General features: G+C 39.5%; 1 protein-coding gene across 1 annotated transcript in view; it reads left to right on the forward strand.

The window, feature by feature from the left end:
* Positions 1-18,120, forward strand: part of LOC145482564 (unconventional myosin-IXb-like) — a 54,612-nt gene that overhangs the window by 23,824 nt on the left and 12,668 nt on the right. Inside the window, exons 23-33 of the mRNA XM_081461154.1 lie at positions 9,716-9,841; positions 10,407-10,556; positions 11,120-11,289; positions 11,791-11,859; positions 12,928-13,101; positions 13,663-13,723; positions 14,402-14,924; positions 15,597-15,736; positions 16,003-16,119; positions 16,860-17,017; positions 17,382-17,409. Coding sequence (XP_081317280.1) covers positions 9,716-9,841; positions 10,407-10,556; positions 11,120-11,289; positions 11,791-11,859; positions 12,928-13,101; positions 13,663-13,723; positions 14,402-14,924; positions 15,597-15,736; positions 16,003-16,119; positions 16,860-17,017; positions 17,382-17,409 — 1,716 coding nt within the window. The remainder of the gene's footprint in view (positions 1-9,715; positions 9,842-10,406; positions 10,557-11,119; positions 11,290-11,790; positions 11,860-12,927; positions 13,102-13,662; positions 13,724-14,401; positions 14,925-15,596; positions 15,737-16,002; positions 16,120-16,859; positions 17,018-17,381; positions 17,410-18,120) is intronic.

Genomic DNA, 18,120 nt, shown 5'->3' on the forward strand with positions numbered 1-18,120 from the left:
TCGTCTCTTTTTAATTTTAATCGTACCACACGATTGGTCGTGGTTACTGACGACAAAGTCGTTTAGAAATCTACTTGAACAGACGATTTTGGCAAAAGCAGACCATCAAAGGGAAAAAACGGTAGTCCTTCATTCAAATTTAACCAACTCTGCTAAAATTAATGCTTTGGTGTGCGATATATGATGCCCAAGAATAATTAACAGTAGCAGATGTGCGCGTTGTCGTCATTTGACTACAACTACCAGAATTTCTTTCGTTTTTTCTTTATTATTTAATTGAATTCCCAGTGGGGTTTAGATAACAATTACCCCAATTAGCATAAGAAACAGAAAAAGTGAAGGATTCTGGTAGTTGTAGTCAAATGACGCCGTCATACAAATCGCCTATTAGGGAGTTTAAGAAAACAACGACGGCAACGGCAACGGGAACGTCGCGAAACAAGATTTAATGAGCAGAACAATGGCTTTGCACGTGCGTTATAATTCTTGGTACATTTCTTTGCCGTCCTGTGCAGAACAACAACATGAAATGACCAAATTCTGCGTTGCCTGGAGAATGTGAACGACAACGGCTAATTTTGTAAATTTATATTCCCAATTTAACACTGTGTTCCATATTCAGTTTCGAGGTAGTTTTGACAGTGACAAAAAAACTAAATGACTTTAGGGTATCGCAAGATTCGTAGGTAAAATATAAGTTCATTTTTTAACCGACGTCGTCCTCGGCGTCGCCGTCGTGGTTTCTTAAACTCCCTATTATTCCGCGAGCGCGCGTTGGATATGTGATGACAAGCCGATGGAAACTCTTGAATTACATTACCCAGTGATCCAGTTTTCAATCAAAGAGTATAGACCACGGGAAACTCTATTATTTTTATTTTTATTTTAAAATATTATTATTATTATTGTTAATATTATTATTATTATTATTATTATTATTATTATTACAACCACCAAACAATACAATATTACGATATTACATTACAATATTAACATTTTTTTCTTACAATTCTGTTGTTTAATGAAGCCAATCGACCACAGCTTTATTAAACTATTGTCGATTTGTTTGTCGCCAGGACATTGAAAAATTCAACTGCTAAGGAAAGGGAAATCCTTGTGGAGTGTCGCGCGCGTGACAGCTCGTAAGACTGAGGCTGTAGAGTTTGTCGGAAATTTTTCCTCAATATTTCAATCGATATTTGCAACCTCTTCGATTTCTGTTTCCTGGTCGCGACAAGTCGCGACAATTGCTCGAGATTTGTGAATTTACTCTGCTTTGCGCTACAAGTTGCATCACAGGCTACGTCATTTCAGGGAAGAGCGGGGGAAAATTATTCTAAAAAAGGTATTTTAATCACGCCTCCGTTGTCAGTAAAGCGCGTGATAACCACATGAGACTTATGTCACCTTATGAGACCTTGATGAGAGCAATAAGCATGTCGAAATTCCATATTCCAATTCTGAACGGTTTCTTTATGATAAGTAAAAATGCTGAGATCGTCGCTAATCAATGTCCTACATAATGGCCACGATCGTTACAGCATAAAAAAAATGCCCGAGAGGACCTGGATCAAACAGTGACGCAGTTTATCATGGTAACATTCGCTATATCTTCGAAGGGTGGTTTCCTCTGATGGTAATGATCATGCACTGCAGCGGCCGTCGCCACAACGATCGCTATGTCAGCTGAAGAGGCGATCGCTGAGCTTCCTAGAGATCATATGGAAGCCACTCATAAGAAACCATAAGCTCAGTGTTGAACTGAAGAAAATCGTGGAAATAACAAGGGATTTCTGAGGGATTTTGAAACGACTTTTTGAACGTGTGTAGCCACTTGTTTTGCTTGATAGGGCATTGACTTTTGGTTGCACTGACTTGATGAGTTACATTACCAGTATCGTTCGTCAGTTTTTATAGCAACTGTCCAGTTATTGATCATGAGTTTTTTCCTATAACAAAAACCCAGAAGGAGCAAGCGTAGACTTCCGCTAGGTAAAAGTGCGAGTGAACTGAATTGATTTCGTACAATACAGTAATTTTAAGGCAAATGCTGAAACAGAATTTTTGTTGCTAACGTACATGTATGCTATGCAGAAATTCATGAGAATCAGTTGAATTATTACCAAAATAAGCACTTTTGACTCCTCAGAATATAGTTATTTCTATTCATCGAGTTCCACAACAAAGTTTGACGTTTCTCGTTTACGGTTGAATCCAGTGATGTAATGGGCGTGCGGGGAAATTGACAGTCATTGGAAAAAGTAATTTTCACCGATGAGAAACGAGATGTGACCTAGTTAAAATTCGTTTATTAGAGGAGTTATTCTGAGTCCTAAGTCCTTAAACTGCTCTTGGAAATATGCCTCGTTGACGTTTTTGGCTGTCGCAAACGGAAGAGTAAACGTTCTTTTTATAGTTTTACTGGCCTGAGCACGTTTAACTGAGTTTAAGAGTCGAACACGTTTTTAGGCCAGACTTGCGTATGTTTACGTGTGAGTACGTGCGTTTAATACATAGTAAAAGGAACTCGTTAAAACACTCAAAGAAAGAAAGCCGCAACGCTCGCGACTGATTCAGTCGCTATACATCGATATGACAAAATTAACGGTATTTTTTGTTGCTTGTAACTGCTGCTATAATCACTCAGTTCTGTTTAATATGATTCCTAGATGACCTACCTTCTTTAGATATCCTTTTGGTAGACTAGAAAGGATCGTTTTTCCTAGATAAGAGAATTCAATTCCCTTGTGCGGTTTTCCGTTTTTCGTACCTTTTATCTCTTTGTCCTTGAAAGACAGCCAAGCGTAGCCCATGAAATATGTACAGTGTCACATTCAGTGATCAGACCCTCGTTTTTAGTGCGAAGTTCGAAAGACGGAGTACTTCTAAGGTTGCTTCAAGTAAGCGAAATGCTAGCGAGTTCCTGATCGAAAATGTGACCTTCATAAAAGTCAACATTTTTGTCAGTTGGACACAATATGATTGTAGTACTCACTAAAAGACCGTAACAGAAATCTGTTAACCTCGTGTAGGGGTAGGTGAGGGGGCATATGAACTCCCTCGCAGGGTAGGTGATTGCATTTGCATATTCTAGGAGTTACTAGAAAGTAATTTTTTGATCGCAGAATCCAAACAAACATGGCGTCTTGTGTCGGTGGTTTTCTGCAAGCTACGAGACGGGAAAATTCCGCAGTTAGAACCAAAACACACCTTTAAAGAGTTCGAAATGGTAAGAAATAAACATCTAGAAGCAATGATGTCGTTCTCTGGGTTGCCAGAAGGTCTGAATCAAAGGTCTCTTTGAATACATGTAAAACAAAACCGCGCTACCGAACACTGCGGACAATTTTAGAAAGGGCTCTCTCGTCTACAGTACGGAAACATCGCAAGTTCAACCAAATGTATCGCTTATTAAATTAGCATTCTCTTCTAGAGGAATTAGTTTGGCGTTATAAACTTTTGCGTTCTCCGCAGATGGAAAACAACACGCTTTGCATGGATAGCAAAAAAATATACTTTCAGTTTGGAGAACTCTTATTGATAAGTCGTATATCCAAGTGACTAGTTTTCATGAGCTCGATCTTTATGTCACCTGTTAATTAGCGTTATAGATATTAGCCTTACTCCTGCCGTGAAATGAAACCGGGGTTGATAACTTCACACTTTCCGTTGGAACCCGCTCGTTACGTAATAGTCCACTCAACGTTTGACTGTGAGAGAGTTCTCCATGATGCACAATCAACTGTTTATAAGACTGACCTGTGTCGTCTGGCGTTGAAGTATTTTTGTTGTCATGTTTGAGATCATCTGCTTATTTGCGCAACCTTGTGTGGGATTCCCTCTTTAACAGACCCAGTATTTGACCTTATTTATGTGTTATATCTCTATTAATTTTATGAGAATGTTCTCATTGGATAGCGCTACAGAACTTAGCAGATTTTGGCGTTGCATAAACGAGTGTTTTTGTTATTATTGACCGAACTAGTAAAATGCACGAGTATTATCGTAAGGGCTTAGAAAGTGTCTAGTGTGTATACCCCATAGGAAGATTTTTCAGTGGTGTGAAAGCGTTTGGCACCGTAGGCTCTTTGTCCTCATCTTTGTTTTTGTCAAGCTTTCTTAAGTTTCTCATGCCAAATTCAGCGAGTAATTTCTGGTGCCGGTGCGATGTGGTTAATTAGTTTCACCTGTGTCTTGAGACTGCACAATTCATTATTTTTGGCCTTAGGAATACCATTTACGGCTTGGTACATTGACGTTTATTTACGTTGTGTATTTGCGGTATTGCCGGGACAAATTAGGATTAAAGCAGATATGTGGATGCAACATTTTCGATTCGGAAATCTCGCATGATAACTTTACCCGGTCGCTGAAATGAACTCAGGAAATGAAGAAGGAGTTGATAACTTTCATCACCTGCAGCGTTCAGTTTGGAATCTTCATTTCTTTCGTTTTTTCGTGAGGTGTTCACGGCTTAACTCCGTCTCGCGCCATTGAACTTGCAAAGCAGGAACGAATTAGTTCTGCGTAAACCGCTCAAGGTACACGATAAGTTGTTGTTATTATGGATTATAATTCCCAGACAATTTATTCGTCTCGATCTACAGAGGGTGATATAACTTCATATGCCTACCCACTCGAGTCTAGACTGCGAACCAAACCCGAGTTTGTGGGTGGGGGTCACTCCCAAAGGGTATGTTTTTTGTAGCCGTTTTTTTCAGAAATAGGGTATCGATTTTGGCCATTTTGGTCTCAAATAGGGTATAGTTTTTGCACTTTAGTCGTTCTTTCTGCTTTTTCATCATTATCGATAAGACCATCAGCAAAAGACCACAGTGTATCGGTCTGAACTAGGGATCTAATTATAAGGCAGGTCTGACACAGGGTATTGATTTAAGGGTCAGGTCTTAAATAGGGTATCGAATTTTTGGTCGGGTCATAAATGGGTAGGGAAAATCGCAGATTTTGTTCTCCACCAAGATTTTCTGGTAGAACCCTCCCCCTCGGCGTTCAAGCGGAAAAATACTCGCTTTAATCGTTGTTTAAGAAGAGCTGCAACGTTTATAACTCGAAAATCAGTTCTTCAAGGGATATCTACCTATAACACGGTTACAAGGTTTAACATTTTTAAAATGAAACAATCAAGCAACATTTTATTTTACTTAACAATTAGTTGATTTGCGACTTTTCGGGAATGTAATTTGTGGTTTCAGTTTTTTGAGGATTTCTTGGTTAGATCAAGAACTTAGAGAGGTAAAGTTTGACTCTTCTGTTTTCAAGGTTCAAGGTCTTATCTGAGTTGTGAGATAAAATGCTATATCCGGCGCGATTCGTCTCTAGATCTTTCTTCAGAAACGGCATTTGTTTCAGATGAGACGCGTCCAGTCCAAACTCCCCTTTGATAAGGATATCTTCCTAAAATGGACACCTAACTTTTCAAGGACGATTAACTCAATCTTTATTACAGTAACACTAACTTTATTAATACATAATTCAATTACAAGCCTCAGTAGCTCGCAGCTATTCTAGGCGAGCTATCATTATTTTAATAACCCAAAGCTGATTTGTTCATTCGGGCCAGTAAATTAGATCTGCCTCTACTGAAAATACGCATTGAAATATTTTGACTTTATTGCTATTTTCCACAATTAAATAATCACACATTCTTGGATAGAGAACAAAAAGAAAGTTGATCGCCACAAGCTAGGAGACTGAAATGAAATGATCACTTTTGCAGTTTGTTTCGAGATTGTTCAATTTTGACGATTTCAGCAAATCACTTTCTTTCTATAAGTGGTTTATTCATTTCTAGAGTTTCTTTTTTATGACCGTTTTTGCAATTGAGTACATAGCCAGAGATTAATAACAACAAGAAGGTAAAATTACTCGAGCAATCGTTGAGCCAATCAATATGAATAAATACAAATTAATGTTTGCACGTGTAAGGTTGGTTGGCAATAAAGAGATGGGTAAACAGAGTTTAAAACAGTAGAAAAATAAAGTGATTAAAAGAAAAAAACCAACCAACGATTAAACCAAAACGAATAAGCAGGCACAATCAAAATGCCATAGAAAAGCTATTTTTTGATTAAAGAAGGCTGTAAGGTGTTTAATTTGACTTTGATTTTAAACGTTTTTTCGTCGAGATGATTCCACACTAGCGGATGTTGGTTTTTCCTTTTAATCAATGTGGTACGTTGATCTGGAAGCACGCCGAGCATTGTACTTCATGTCATGTACTTTGAGGGGTCGTTCGATTCGACCGAATCGCCAAATGTGAACTAGTCTTCCTTTTGATTCGAGAGCTCAATTTCAATTTAATGTCAAGACAGCTGTACAGCTGTAGCTTAAGCCTCTCTCAAGGCGCTTTTTAGCGAGCAAAAGAAAATTAAAGTATAATTCGACGGGAAGACTGAAACCGGAAGTCGCGTGCCCAAACCTCTTGTGCGTGCGATCAACAGGTGATCAATTACGTCATTTGATATTTTGGCAAACACAAGCCGGAAAGTGCGCGTCTTTGATTACATCTCCTTGATTCGTCGCAAACCTGCCTGACTTCAGTCAGCTGGTAGCGCGCAATTGTGCGTGTTGTTAGGCATGATGGAGTTAGATGGTGCGTTTTCCGTGGTTTGAGCGAACAGAAGTCGACTTCATGATATTCAGTGAATTAAATCTCGAAGAGAATTTTTACAAGTACGCAGATCGCTTTTCTCTTTGTACGAATGAGCTGCTTCGCAATGGTGTTGAAGTGTATTTGTTCCTCCGCGTGGATACTCGGCGTCGGCGGATTAAAGATTCTCGTGATCCTGGCTTTGACACCTTTTGTGTTATTGAAGGTTAGTTGCTGTAGTTCTCGTGTCGGTATCCTTTAGTTTGTGGATTTCATGTACTGTTCGCGGCATTCATGTGTGTCGTGAATAAATATAGCTTTCAACAGGTGTTATTCAGAAGGTTGTTTTATACACATCAGTTTTTTCAGGGTAGACCAGCGAACTGAAATGCAAAATGGAAGTTGGACTTTTACAGTTGAAGAATTCTCTCTCTTCCGGGCTTTGTTTGAATTGAAGACGAAAATAGAGATAGTCATAAAAATCGAATCGTTCATCGAGAAGATAATGATCAAAATAATACTTAAAATTTAACCCTGATATGATGGAGTCAAAAATTATGTTTTGTAGGTAATGGAATATAAGCTCTATATTTATAGTCCTTGCCTTGCGTGATGGCGTTACGTAAAAGCACTCAGTGAAAAGTTCAATATCTGAAGGATTTTTTCCTTTATCTTAATCCACTCATGTACTAAAGACGTCTTATAAAGGATCAATCATTTTTGGTACTACCGGAAATCTCTGATTTTAAATTAGAAACTTTTTTATTGTCGTCTAGTATGCGGTTTTGCGCGCTTCTGTGTTCTTTGTTTTGGTGAAAACCTGCGGCGGCTAGAGTCAACATAGCCGAACAGAAAAAGAAATATTGCCATCAATAATTAAACCGTAATCTATAAAGTAATCTTCGACTAAAATGCTAGATTACGGGTAGTAGCTTTTGTTGCTGAAATCCTTAAAAAGTTAAAATTATGTAAATTATGTAAATTATGTAACGAAACGAGTAGGGAATGACGCGAGATGAGTGATTGTCGATTCGCGCAGCTGATTTTCAGATGCTCTTTAACAACGTTGTTCAGAGCAAAACATCAACAGTGTCGTGATGTACTGCCAAATTCTCCCAACTAACAGTTAAGGCAATGAGTGGTAATCGGTGAAGAGAACTGATATTTTGCGCGAAGCAATCTTGTCATAAGCTTCTTGTTCTTTAGTGTTCTGTTCATAACTTGCAACCTAAAACGATAGTCTCAACATGCGCAAAAAAAAAAAAAAAAAAAAAAGGGGGAAACTTTATGCAAGATGTTATAGTGATGTCTGACCTCTGGGGGATGCCTAGGGGCGTTTCATGTACAGAACGGCGGGGAACGTTCCTCACTAAAACTACAGACAAAAGTCTGTAAGGAGAACATGGCCTTATAAGGAGTGATTTTCTTTTTTTCCGGGCATGTCTTAGTTTGCGGATTCGTAATTTTTCGCGGTTTTACAGGATGTTATTCAGCTATTTGGCAAGACTCGTAATTATTTCTTTTCACGTAGCTTAAAGGGAATCTTAGATTCTAATTTGTGCGATTCATTACCTGATAATTCAGTGTATTTTAATCTTGATTCAGTAATAACAGGATTGTAGCAGGTTACTGGGAGTGATTTCAATACTTGGAAAATAAAAAAAGAACTCAGTTCTTTTTGATTTTCAAGGCATTATGCGCGTTGAAATCTGTTCTTCGTTTTCTCGATTTAGACATCTGTGAAAAAGAAACTAAATTTTTTCGTGATCCAGGTTGTGAAGTGCTTTTAATCAAGGACTGTCTGAGGTAACAAGCTTGGCATGTTTTACTGTCTAATGTAAACAATTGCTATGAGACTTCTCGTCAGCCAAACAGGATGACTGATTATACAGGTTAATTGTCAAAAACTTTCCTGTTAAACGGGTCCAAAAAATTGCACGAGACTTAATCATTTTCAAGAGTAAATCTGTTTGACTTTTGCCCCAGACAGAATTTCAATCTCTTTGCAGTCCACTGGAATCACAGTATGTTCTTAAACCAAGCAGGTTAAAAAAAGAAAAATAGTAATAATAAACCCTAAAATTTAGAGTTCCGAGGGCATACGATATGCACGTGTTGGCATGATTTAATGCGTCAATTTTCACTTCTCGTCATCTTCTACAAATTAACATGCATAAATATCAACAAACATAAGAAACTTAAAGACCTTGGGGTTAATAAGCTTCAAGTCTGTAAAATGGTAGTTTGACAATTTAAAGTGAATCTTGGCTATGCTAATATCTCGGTGCTCAATCCGAACGAACTTTACCCTTTAGCAGTGAAACATAAGATTGATAAAATAAACAATGAAGACCAAAAAAAATTGGGTTATACTGTTTGCAGACGTTTTGATGAAAAAGCCGTCCCTCATTTGTCACTTGCCTTTGTTACTTTGGTCTTGCTTGTCATTATCATTTACTTATTATATATGAGCCATAAACTACGTCGCAGTTAATGAGTGATGTCTAACAAGGCTCTTTATTGTAAACACTTGGTGATATAACTTAAGATCTGAACCAGGTTATTTTTAGTGTTGGACTATTATAGTGGACACTTTGCATAACTTACATTTCTTCGCCACTCTACTTATTCAGTAGAAAAGAAATCCTGTCAGACGCACGTCACGCGAAATTGTTTTTTATCGCGCTTTGGTGTTCCTTTACTTTTAAATAAACGATTCTTTGCGTGGTTTCTTGATGTCGTTAATGTGGCGATTCTGGGGGGATTTCACTCCTTTAACTAGGGTTACGAGTTCATATTACCTATGCCATCTAGGGACATATTGGTTTATGCGAGAACAATATGGAGACCCTGTTAAAATAAATTCCAAGAGCTCATATTGCTTGGCTCGAGGTGCTCGGTTCTAAGAGATACCTCTTCACTGAATTGCAAAATTCGCCTATTTTGTATGAATTTATGAAGCGCTACAGCCCGTTGTTCCCGCGAAAAGCGATAAAAGATTTACGCTAAAGATGAAAACTCTGTTGAAATTAATTCAAAGAGCTCATATTGCTCGGTTCTAAGAGATAACTCGTCAATGATTTGTAAATTTCTCTTGTTTTGTAGGAATTTGTGAAGCGCTACAGCTTGCTGTTCCCGCGTAAAGCGATAAAAGATCTTCGCGAGGAGATGCCGGGCATTCTAGAATCTTTGAGATTAGATCCTTGCGAGTACCAGATAGGCAAAGAAAAGGTGAGAGACTGGTAATTGAATTAGAATAATTAGAAAATTAAGTTAGGAAACGTTGGCAAAATGGCGAAGTTCGAAGTGAACTGAGTGATCAATTGATTGATTGCTGCATGCACTCGAATGGTTTTGAGTTACACTATCTGTTTCTGTAATCAGCCTGTACTGCTCAAGTGCCGCGTCATCGTTCACCTCAAGATGACGTCATGTTGTTTAGCAACCCATGACTATTGCGAACTCAGTGCTGTTGATGCATGATGTTTCGTTTGAAGCCATTAGTTTTGCGTGTCCATCAGGATTAGGCGCAAATTTGCTTTCAACTCTGTACAAATCTTCCAGCTCTCTAGGGAAAAAGCAGAAAAAAAAAAACACACCATGTTATGGTCGAAGATTTTCGGCTGACGCTTATTTCTGGACAGAAAGAAATGACTTCTTGAGTCCGTACAACTTGATACAAACAAGAATGAGTTTGAAATTGGGATTAACCACAACATCTTAAGAGTGTCATTAAAGGAGCTGAAAGGGGGTCGCTAAGGAGAATCTACAGCTTGATCTCTTTGTTATTCGTCAGGTGTTTCTCCGGGACAGTCAGCACGCGTTGTTACAAACGCGCTTGCATTCTGAGCAGATCCACAAAATCTGTGTTCTACAACGATGGATCAAAGGAGCCCTGCAGAGAAAGCAATTTATCAGACAAAGAAATGCTGCCATAACGATTCAGGTAACAAAGTAACTCTCATCTTGATTTTTTGCTCTTGCATTTGTCTAATTTGATTATGTGTCAATTTCGCTGGATGTATTTGGTGTGTAATTCGCACATAAACGCATTGTTCGCACCCATTGTTTACAAAGTGTTTTATCGTACCAGGATTCGGAATAAGCCAATCAGAAGCTGTGTATACTGTCCTGATATCCTGCGATATCAAGTCAACGATTTGCTATGGCTACGATATCAAGTAAAGTAATACTGTCGTGAGTCAAATTGAAAAGGGGTTTAAAAAAGAATAGTATTAATAGTAATTAAATATTGAGCGTCTGTTTTCGGGGGCTTAAATGTGGCAAAACTTTCCCACCAAAAGTAAACTCTTTGCATGCTTCACATAACTGGAACGTCTGACAAATTGCCTCCTTTTCTGGTCGAGAAAATAAAAGTAGGCTTTTTTGGAAATCTTTGTCATCTCCAGTTAGCGTTAGATTTTATAGTTAGAAGTTCAAATATAAACCGATATGAAAATTGTACTTCATTACTTCCTGTTTAATTGACAACGCTTCATGTTTTTTTAGGCCTGCTGGCGGGGTTACATGGCTCGTGCTGAACTCGAGGAACAGACTCTGGCCGCCCTTCGGATCCAGTCCCTGTGGCGAATGTACGTGGCGCGCCGTTACTATCACAGCGTGCGTGACAGGTTAATTTTGATTCAGAGTCACGCAAGGGGTTACCTGGCGAGAAAAAGGTTTGTTGCATAGTTTCAGAGATAACTGATAAACTACATCGTAACCAATAAATCGTTGCCCCAACCTCAACTTCCGTTACTGACACATATAGCTCAGTTGTAAAGTTGCTTTATACCATAAGGTTGTTGCTAGGTTTACCTCTTGAAAACGTCTTCCGATTTTGAACCTGTATTTTCTGTTGTTGTTAGAACCTGTAGAACTTATTTTGTTGTTTCTAGAGGATTACCATTACCATGAAAAACGCAAATTGTAAATACTTCGTTGGAGAACTAAATGACCAGCAGGAATGCGAGAATTCCGTCAGTGCCATACCCATATGTTATTCACTAACTTTAAATTGAACTGTTTTTATTTTGCGAGTGGAGTTAAACAATAAATATTGTGTGGTTCTTGCTCTGAATGTCGAATCTTTCGAAATCGAACGCTTTGGATTAGACTGATACCTACGCACAAACTTTTTTATGTCATTATTATTTATTTTGGTGTTGTCTCTTCTTTAGACATTTGAAAAGAGTGGAAGAACACCAAACGATGTCAGAGAGGGATTCCCTCAAGAAGCCCGTTTCACCGTAAGACTTTCTTTTTCGATTTTTTGTGTGAAGTGCATAAGACATGAATGAAGAGTTCGTTGTCATAGAGGGTGGAGAAAAAAAATTGTCTTCTATTGGAGACTGTATTCGAAGGTGTAGTAACGCTGCTGAACATCCGTACGTCGAGATAAACAGGATTTAAGTAAAGAACCTTTATGTTGATGCTAAACTGGGTATTACAACCTGATTCACAGTTCTCGGAGGTCGCTTTCGACGTGGTATCTCGTGACGCAACATGTTTACAGTACTGTCCTGGCTTTAATTTGCTATTTCTAGTTCTCGAGGTCTGTTCTGTTTTCTTGTCTATTAAGTTGGCATTTTCCTTTTTACTGAGTGTTCTCCGTTCTTTGTGTAGTCGTATTTAGCATATATCTGCTTTGGAAATCTTCTTCAATATTCTCCTTGTCCTGCTTTCCAACAACGCTATCGTTAAGTTCACGACCGCGTGTTTCTGTCGCGCGCCGCAACTGTGGCGCCCGCACTGACAGCTCGCAGTTGAAAACAGCAGTATTAAGAAGATACTACAGTGATACCTCTATTAAGCGGACCCCCAATTAAGCGGACACCTAAAATAAATTGTATTTGGCTAATTTTTATTGTTAAAAAACTCTATTCATTGTGGCATTGGATTGCGTCCTTGAAATAGTCGATTAAATAGTCGATTAAATTTACCCATATTATCGTTGCTGTATTGAAAGGGCATTATTGCAAACAAATTAAAGTTGGCAATGAAAGCTGATGAACTTGAACTCTGGATAGCTTCGTTAACAACCTGGAACTTTAATACGGTACTCTAGGAACCGTTGAATGTTCATTGTTAACAAACATTGCGCAATTGTTATAAACCTTTACTAAGTGGATACGCTCTATTAAGCGGACACTTGGGAAGGTCCCGAGAGTGTCCGCTTGATAGAGGTTTCGCTGTATCTATGATCGATTCTTCATCTCGATCATCAGAATGATTGAGTGAAAGGCTGAGATTTTTGCTGGGGTGAAGTTTGTTCGTTCTTTTACTTTATATTAATCGCACTCTTGTTTGCTCTTAAGTCGGCAGGAAATTATGCGGCCAATCAGTCGATCTTTAAGCGACCCTCATGGTTACAAAGGACTTTATTTTGATGTCGGCTCTGAAGACCAGGAAAGCGAAGAACAGCAAGTGGTCTACAGCGACGAAGAAGAAGTAAAAACTCCAGGATCGCCTAGAGAGCGGAGTACCTCCAAGTAAGAACACGTGAGATGTCACACTCAGATAGATCGTAATTACCCTCGGTGTATTACGTAGACGTGCTTTGCGCTTTTCACACATACTTTCAAAGCAGGATTGCGGGACGGACGCATACTGCATTTTCCAAATAGGAGACGATACCAGAACCGAGGATTTTTTAGCATGCGTCGGGATCGCTTCGACGACGAGTGGCGACCGGAAACCCCACTCCCAGGGCCTTTGGCGTAGGCTGAAACGGAAGTCTGTGAGATCAATCGAAGTACCATTTTTCTTTTTTTTTTTTTTGAGGTTGGGGGGGGGGGGGGGGGAGGGCGAGGGCGAGGAAGATTTCGAGGTACTAGAAGTTAAAGATAATGGGTTAGTTTCTTGGAAACTGCCCCAGAAACAGTTTAAACCGCATTCACCAGTTGTGTGTCATATTTTCTGTTAGACGTAATTACTGTTTCATCGTCTGGAAAGTTTCAAATTTTTTGCTTGAGGCAAAAAAATGCAGGGGTATATCATTTTAACAGCCTATATCACTCCCAGCTTTGGTAAATAGTGGTTTTTGTTTCTAGGGTGAAAGAGATGTCCAAGCTGTTTGACAGTACTCCAAAGGAAGCTGAACCAAAATCACCGGTATGCTGAATAAAGCAAAGCTTTAGCTAACTGGTGTAAATGTACTCACAGAGGTTTTTTGTTTCACTGTTGCAACTTTAGAGCAGTGCGTGGGACTCTGAGGAGGCAGCATGGCCGAGTGGTTTAGGGCGCTGGTGTTGAAATCTGGAGGTCCCGGGTTCAAGGCCTCCACCCTGCCACTAGCGGGATTTGTTTCTCGGTAGTCCCGAGTTCAAATCCTCGGTCCCACTTTGTAAATTGCCAACTGGTCTGCCTCCTGCCAGTTGGGATTTTTGACCATGTTTCGTTTATTTGAAATATTTGTTTCCTTTGTTTCAGTGGCATGCCTGTAAACTGGCCAAGCTCAGTGCTTGTATAGCTAAGTGCGTGACCATTATAAATAAGATTTACATTTACATTTTAGATTTACTCTGGATCTAGCGGTCTGGGATCCAGTCTTGCCTGGTGTCCGTGCACAATGGGTGACCCTGTCCACTCAGGAGTTTTAATGGGTATCGACGACGGAATTGTTAAGAAAACTGCCTGAAGACTGGGGCAGTAGGTTGGGGGAATCCAGGGGCGGTAGGTTGGGGGAATCCAGGGCTGGCAATACTGCTGCTTCATGGTGCGGAAACCGCAGTTAAGGTCCAGCCTTATGAGCCTTCCTGGCTTGCTTATCTGGTTGTTTACTTCTCTTAGGTTGCCCGTCAGAGGTCATCCTCGGAACCTAACAGCCCAGAAACCAAGCGGCGGAATCGACCTCCTCCGCTTGATGTTTCACCGCCGCTCAGCAAACCTGTCGTGCCCAGCTTCTCTAAGCTAAGTCCCATTCCCTCTCCGACACTCTGCAGTGAATCTGACAAACAGAACGATGAGCTGAAGTCAAATGCGAGGTTTTCGCGCAAGCTGACCAGCAGTATCCGCCGGCGCCTCTCCTCTAAAGCGAAACCTGGGCAGCGGTTTAGCGCGTCGGACGTTTTGGATGAACGCCGACCCACGTCCACTCTGCTCGTAGCGGACGATTTGGCTGTTATGAGGCCTGGGGAGAAGTCGAATTCCACCGTAAGTCTGGGACGTGCCGAGTACGGTGGCAAGGTCAAGAAAGGTTTCCTGCGTAAAATTGCGCGCAACAACTCGTTTAGAAGAAAATCCGACTCTCACCTCAGCAAAACTGTTGTAAAGAAACCTACTGAGATGGATGGAAATACTGGCTCTCATGAAGGTTCTTGAATTTGATTGTTCTTGAATTTATTGTAATGCCACCGTAACTTGTTATAATGTTGCTATAATTTATCCTGATTTGCTGTACCCTCGAGGTGAAGCTCATGTATCAACAACCCGCGCTTGAGTTTTGCCTCGTTTGAGAGTGATCTTGTTACCCCGGACTTCCTCCTGTCTGGCCTCGTATCTCAGTCTAACGGTGATCCAATGATCAGGAGACCGTGGGCTCAAATGCGACCAAGTTCAACATAATTTTTGGATTCTTTGTCATGTGTGGACTAGGTTTACGTTCAGAAGGAAATTTATGAATTACTTTTTAACACTTCAAATTGCTACAAAATATAAATACCGAAAAAAAAGGAAAGACCCCTAGCATTGCCACAGAGTTAATTTCCTGATTTCCAGTTCCGAAGTAATTGATTACTTAGACCTTCACGTCTGTAGGAGGGGGGAGAAAAATCAAGTCTATGGAGTTACACATTTAGTTTGTTCAAACCAAGTCGTCGGGATAGAATGTTTTGGGGCGAATCTCGGAGATCTTCTCGACGCGACGTCAATTTGACGCTGGAAAAGTTGTAGCCGGACCAAATAAATCACGTAGCAAGGATGTGTCAAAATGAAGAGAGATGAATATGTAATTTAGGTGCTCTCTCTGTTCGGTTGTTTCTCGCAGATCTGGCCAGGGCTTTGAAGCAAACCAAGATAGTCAGCTGTGCAATCACACCAGGCCCCGTGCAGTGGAAAAACACCGGAAAGAAGTTCATTCGGGGAACTGAGGAACTTGGGTTATTGGAGGGCTTCTTGATGAATAAGGTGTGAACCAGACCATTTGAGCCTTAATGCGTACTGTACGCCACTCAAAACGCAATTCTTAGTGCTTACCGTACACCACTCAACGCAATTCTTGGTGCTCACTGTTCACCGCTCAACGTAATTCTCTCCGCATTTGTCTTCACATAAGGCTCCAATACAGTAGTACTGCTTGTCCTTCGCTTTCAGTAACCCTTATTGTTGTTGTTCTTACTTACTGTAACACGAAGGGTCTGTTGATATTCAATGTTTTGTTTGTTACATGTCAGGTGTCCATCTTAAATAAAGAAGAAAACAAACGGGACACGATCGTCGACCGCGTATTTAGAAAAGCTCTTCAAGAATTCCACATGCAACTCATCTCGTCCTACTCTGTCCTCATGAAGGTACGTCCACTGAGTGAGTCTGTCAAGGTAGCAATTCTCTTTAGTTGTGAGAATTGGGCGGTACATCATTCATCTCACCTGTCTGCTTCATGGAGATTCTGGTAAAAGCGTCCGAGTAGTGACATGCAAATTTAACAGGAAACTGCGGGTTAAATACACCATTATTTCAAATAACTCCAAGCTGGTTGGGCTCGATTACCAGCCGCTGTTCGAAAAAGGGGAAAGTAAATCGGAAATGAAAGTAAATCGGAAATCGGAAATCGGCGGAAATCGAGCCTACAAGTTGGTTTGTACTCAGTGATGAATGCACTTGCTCTGTAAATAATAATAGTAATAATAATAATAATAGTAATAATAATAATAATAATAATAATAATAATAATAATAATAATAATAATAATAATAACAACAATATTTATAATAATATCTCTTTATTGAGCTCATTCATGTAATTAAATAATTTCTTTTTCCTCTTGGAACGGCACAAACTGATTCAATCTACAGTGAATTTTTAGTTCGAGCTGGAAAGCTAAATTAATCAGTTGGTTTTCTTTTGAGCTCGTACAGTTTTAATTCTAGATAGCAAGTAAAGAAAAAGAAAACAAAGAATGAGAAATTGATAACATGTAACCATATTTAACGTAACCTTGTTTAAAATACTCAGGAAACTAAAGAAGTTATCACAAAGTTCGTACCTACGTTATTTATTTTATGTGTCTTTTTTTCCTTTGTATCGTTAGGAAGACAAGTCGTTTACGCTGAAGTATGAAGATCTAATGGGACAGTTTGAATTCACGCTGAACAAAATAATCAAAAGTGAGCGGATAAGCGCCAGCTTTCCTGTCATCATGGGCGTGAACGCGTTTGGAGGTGTTCTTTCCGAGTTTATCACCTCAAGGTAACTGTTACTTCTTCTCTGTTATTTTATGAACCTCGACGACACTTTGCGACGGTTACATGCGCAATGACATTAAGACGAGGCTGATATTCATTGCTAGTAAACGAGACTTAAAAACAAATGTCACGCAAAAGATGCTAGTGAACCAAAAGGAAGTTGAAAAAGAAATTGCATACAAATGGAGGTAGGACGTTCAAGTTAAAACGCTGGAGTTGAAGAAAAAAAGCTGTTTATCGATCGTTTAGTTCTTCAGTTTTTCCTTAGCTTGGATACTTTCTTGTTCAGTTTCTAATTTTCAAGTGGTTCTCAAAGCTGAATGTGTTGATTTTTCTCTTCGTTCTTGTTTTTTTTTTTTTTTGCGCAGAACAAGACCAGAAACCAAGCCGGCCAAGGTAAGACTGAAGAAAAATCACTACTCATAGGAGAACTCACTACACTTTGGCATATATCACCTCTCGCGCAGGCTAAAAAGGCTTAAGAAAAAGTGCAAGAGAAAAAAAAAACAGTCCTGAGAAATTCAGCGCTTTGAGCTTTTCACGACATAGCACATATTTGTTGCGTCACCGATGGAAAGGCGTTTTGTATTCGATTTTCACCGGGACGCAATATTTTTATCCAAAAGATTTATTGATGCCTACGGCTTTTTCCTTGTCTTTGCAATGATATTGCGGCTGTATGGCACGATGTTGAATTTGTTGTTCATTCTACAATTTTTGTTGCGAACCATTATTTCACTGTTGCCGTTCGTTTTTGTAAAAATCTGTTTAGGCAAATAAACGAGACTTTCTGATTCAAATTCTCCCAAAGTAAATTATAGCGTTAATAATATACCTGCAAAAATTTCAGCATGCTGACTGGCTGAGAGCGCGTCAATTAATCCCTAACAGGGCAGAAAGTTTTTGCTTGTTTATCATTACGAAGAAATCAAGTGAGTTTTCTCGTGTAATTTGGAATAGGAGTGAGCACTCCAAAATTTTCAAAGGCTACCAGTGCAATTTCTTTAGTCTTTGAAAAATTTACTTTTGGTTGCCTTATTTATTTCAACTTGCACTCGAAATCATTTGATTGCCCATACTACCTCTTCGAAAGCTAACACAATAAAT

Source organism: Orbicella franksi, chromosome 3, assembly GCF_964199315.1.
Source record: "Orbicella franksi chromosome 3, jaOrbFran1.1, whole genome shotgun sequence".
Taxonomy (NCBI): domain Eukaryota; kingdom Metazoa; phylum Cnidaria; class Anthozoa; order Scleractinia; family Merulinidae; genus Orbicella; species Orbicella franksi.